At 32.2% G+C, this 1,778-nt stretch overlaps 1 protein-coding gene across 1 annotated transcript; it reads left to right on the top strand.

Annotated features, from left to right (window-relative positions):
* Positions 1–1,216: 1,216 nt before the first annotated feature.
* On the top strand, positions 1,217–1,564 carry OCT59_001513 (uncharacterized protein; the record flags this gene model as incomplete). Its single annotated transcript, XM_066139639.1, has 2 exons — positions 1,217–1,264; positions 1,403–1,564. 2 exons carry the CDS (start codon positions 1,217–1,219, stop codon positions 1,562–1,564), a joined length of 210 nt encoding a protein of 69 aa, XP_065989029.1.
* Positions 1,565–1,778: the final 214 nt, after the last annotated feature.

Genomic DNA, 1,778 nt, shown 5'->3' with positions numbered 1-1,778 from the left:
CACGAAAAAAAAAAATATATTAACAAAAGAAACCGTTAAAAAAGGAAAACAAAAAAAACATGAATACCTCTTAATATTAATATTTGGTACTACTTTACAAACATCACCAAATTCTTCATGAGGGAGTTTAGCACCAATCTGAGCAAGTGCGAAGTTCAATTTATTTATATCATGTGGTGGTTTCGAAAATTTCGTTGTTAAATTGACAAAACACGTAAGCATCGAATCTGCTTCTTTGAATATTACGGAATCTTTTTCATGGAATTTGAATGCATTATAAATAATCTGTGCTAAATCATCATAGAATTTTGAAACTGCACAATCGTATTCTCCTGCCCAAAGTTTATGTTCAACTGTTATTAAATCCATCGGACGTGCGATGCGAAGATGATAATTCCGAGCCGATTCGGGTACAGGATTAATAAAAGGGCGACACCATCCTTGAGAAACAAAACAATCCAGTATATACGTCCCGAGACGAAGCAATAGCTCACGACTTAATACTTGTTCGTTTAAACAAAGCGATTCCAGATATTTTCGCAGCGCTATCGTCTGTTTTAGCTCTGGTTCAGGTACACCAGGAACTGGACGTACGTAACTTTCTTGTTTGTACTTACTGGACGTCTTTAGAATCGACTTTATACGTATTATTTTCTTTTTTAATTGATTGCTAACGAAGGGCAGGCAAAATACACCATCGCTAGCAAAGCGCACGCGGAAGCCGCAGCTGTGTCCACTTACGCCCTGGCTTACGCGGTCTGGAATTACAGCTGGTTGTCCCGTAGAAACAATAACGTTCGTAACGACTACATTTTTATTCTCTTTAGTACGAGAATAGCATATTCCGCTTCTCAATAATATTTGTTTTCTATTGTTTCTGCGTCCATTTACGCCTCGTGGAATTATGTTTTTTGCAGTAACTTTGGTCATAGCGAAAAAAACGACGAAAATAATATATAAAGTAGAGAAGAAAAAATGGGCTTATAAAAAAGGAAGGAGAGTTAGTGACAAAAAAAATGAAAATGAAAATGAAAGATTCAAATAATTTATATTTTTCCAGATGCGCGTATCACCCTAATTTTTTTAGGGGGTAACCCCACTAAATTGGCACCTCTTTTGATTGGTTAATATGAAATATCTTGTAATACACTAAAATTTGATCTATTTCGTGACGTAAATAAATTTACGCGCACTTCTTCTACTTAGCTAGTTTAAAATGTCTACTTACCCTGCCTCTAACATTATTGTTTTTGATCAAAAAATGGTACTCAATATACTTATACAATTATTAAAGAAGGATATTATCCTCAAATTGATATACTTTGTTACACTTCTTCTTTTAGTGATTTAGGGAATGTTAATAAACTTTATTAGCATTTCTTTTGTCCTTTTTCTTTTGTAGGTACCTACTTCAAAGATTTTCAGTCTTAGATTCTTGAATGAAAGGCGTTGGGAATTGGAGTTAGGGGACGTTAGTAGAACCTTTACTAACGTTTCTTCATTTTTTTTAACCGTAAACCTTCTACCTGAACACTTTGAAAGATTTGATTGGGATTTTACTTAAACATTTTAACGTTTCATTTTTTAATCTGAAATTGTTATTTTATTATATAGATTATTTTTGAATTTTGATATTTTTTTTACTTAAAAATGCATAAATAAATGTAATAAATGTGATTAGGAAATTTTTTTTTTTAATTTTAAAAACTTTTTTTTATTGAACATCAAAGTCTATGATCAAGTTATCTAATGGCAACTTTCATAAGCTCATATGTAAA

Source organism: Rhizophagus irregularis, chromosome 1 (assembly GCF_026210795.1).
Source record: "Rhizophagus irregularis chromosome 1, complete sequence".
Classification (NCBI taxonomy): domain Eukaryota; kingdom Fungi; phylum Glomeromycota; class Glomeromycetes; order Glomerales; family Glomeraceae; genus Rhizophagus; species Rhizophagus irregularis.
This window is presented reverse-complemented; position numbering and strand designations above follow the sequence as displayed.